General features: G+C 63.7%; 1 protein-coding gene across 1 annotated transcript in view; it reads right to left on the bottom strand.

Annotated features, from left to right (window-relative positions):
• The window catches only part of SS18L1 (SS18L1 subunit of BAF chromatin remodeling complex), a 15739-nt gene that overhangs the window by 6946 nt on the left and 6934 nt on the right, over positions 1–1859 (bottom strand). The window contains exons 4-5 of the mRNA XM_006157716.3: positions 529–673; positions 32–48 (exon numbers count right to left, since the gene is read on the bottom strand). Coding sequence (XP_006157778.2) covers positions 32–48; positions 529–673 — 162 coding nt within the window. The remainder of the gene's footprint in view (positions 1–31; positions 49–528; positions 674–1859) is intronic.

Genomic DNA, 1859 nt, shown 5'->3' with positions numbered 1-1859 from the left:
GGGGGAGCGTACTGGGCGCCGTCTGCTGCATGGCCACGTGGTTCGGACCTGCGGGGGTGGGGGTCAGGTGCCGGGGCCGCCGCGCTGCAGGGGGTCAGGTGCCGGGGCCGCCGCGCTGCAGGGGGAGCAGCCCCGCTGCAGGAGGAGCTGATCACGCTTCCCTCCAGCTCTGCTAGGGAGGCAGGCCCACGGTCTGCAGCACTATGAGTGTGGTGAGTGACCGAGTGACCACGGAGAATCACCCACGTGCCACCACGCACGGGCGAGCTGCAGACGCTCGCTGTCCTGTGATCAGTACCCATCTCAGGGGCCGCTCAGTCTCAACGCAAAGATGGGGCACCTCGTCTCCCTTGACAACCTGCAGGGACTGTGTGCACAGCTGGAGGGTGTGTGGAGCAAGGGCCTGCCATCCACGTCTCAACCCGCGGGCACAGGGCCTCAGGAGGAAAGAGGCCACCCCAACCCAGCACCGTGAGCTTGGAGGTTCCCGTGGTGGTGACCGACCGTAGGGGCACCCTGCCCACTCACCGTTGCCGATCTGGCCCTGCATGAGGGAGGCTGGGGGTAGGCCTGTGCTGATGGTGTCGCTGAGGCTGCCCTGGGAGTGCAGGCCCTGGCCGGTGCTGCTCTGAGCCAGCGCGCTGGGGCCCAGGCTCATGCTCTGTGTTGGCGGCTGTGGACGACAGGAGGCGTCAGAGGATGGCTCCTCGGGGGAGGGCAGCCACCCACAGCCACCTTGGGCCAGGCCGGCCACGGGAAGTGCCGAACAATCGCCACGACTGGTGCGGCGCGGCGATGGGGTGTGGACTTGCGGAACTTCAGCAAACACCAGGCTTGGCAGCAGACACTGGTATTAGAGCTGGGCCCTCTCCTGGATCGCAGGGACCCATCACTAGCCCCCAGGCTGCACCCACTCTGGCCGGCCATGGCCATGTCCCTCGTCCAAGTGTCCCCATGCCCTGGCCTCTGCACGTGCTGGCTCGGGCCAGTCCCCACTTCCTGCGGTGTGCCTGCCCTGTCCCCCCCTCCACACCCACCTGAGCCCCCCTGACCGTAGGATGCAGGAAGACGGTCCTTACAACTGACCCCGCAGCCTGCTCCCAGCTCCGCTCAAACCACAGCTCCGAGGTCTGCAGGTGCCCCTACGCCTGGCTGAGGACGTGCTGCCTCCTGTGGGTGCCTGATAGCCGCAGGAGAGCTGCCTGCCGCCCAGCAGGCCGGTTCAACACTGCTACTTGCAAGGGGCACCCTGGCCCTTGGAATGTCACCACTTTGCTAATGCTGCCTCGAAGGCAAGCCATTCCTGGTGACACGGTTGTCCTACTGCCAGTCACGGCCAGAGACATGAAAGACGGTGAGGCTATGACTGCGAGGCCTGCCTTCACAGCCGTCATTCACCCCAGTGATGCTGTTTCAAAACATCAAATGGAAGGCCAGCAGGTGGCATAATGGCTATGTCGCTGGACTCCCATGCAGTCGACTGAGGTTCGAGTCCCAGACCCAGTGGCTTAAACTCACGCTGAGCGTGTGTGCATGTGTGCCCAAGATCCTGAGAGGAAAATGGAGGAGAAGGGACTGCGGTGTGGCCATCGCCCCTGGGGGGGTGATTTTTCGCTTTCTGTCTGTTTTTCTGGTGAGCACATGCGCCCTATATCAAAAACCTCTCCAAAACAAAAGTAAAAACAGGGAACCAGCAGTTAGCGTAATGGCTATGTCGCTGGACTCCCACGTAGTCGACCGTGGTTCGTGTCCCGGACCCGGTGGCTTAAAACTCACGCCGGGCGCGTGTGCGTGCGTGCCCAAGATCCCGAGAGGAGAATGGAGGAGAAGGGATTGCGGCGTGACCATCCCCCCTGGGG

The sequence above is a fragment of the Tupaia chinensis genome, unplaced genomic scaffold (assembly GCF_000334495.1).
Source record: "Tupaia chinensis unplaced genomic scaffold, TupChi_1.0 Scaffold000558_1, whole genome shotgun sequence".
NCBI lineage: Eukaryota > Metazoa > Chordata > Mammalia > Scandentia > Tupaiidae > Tupaia > Tupaia belangeri.
The sequence above is the reverse complement of the archived record's forward strand: the minus strand, read 5'-3'. Positions and strand labels throughout refer to the sequence as shown.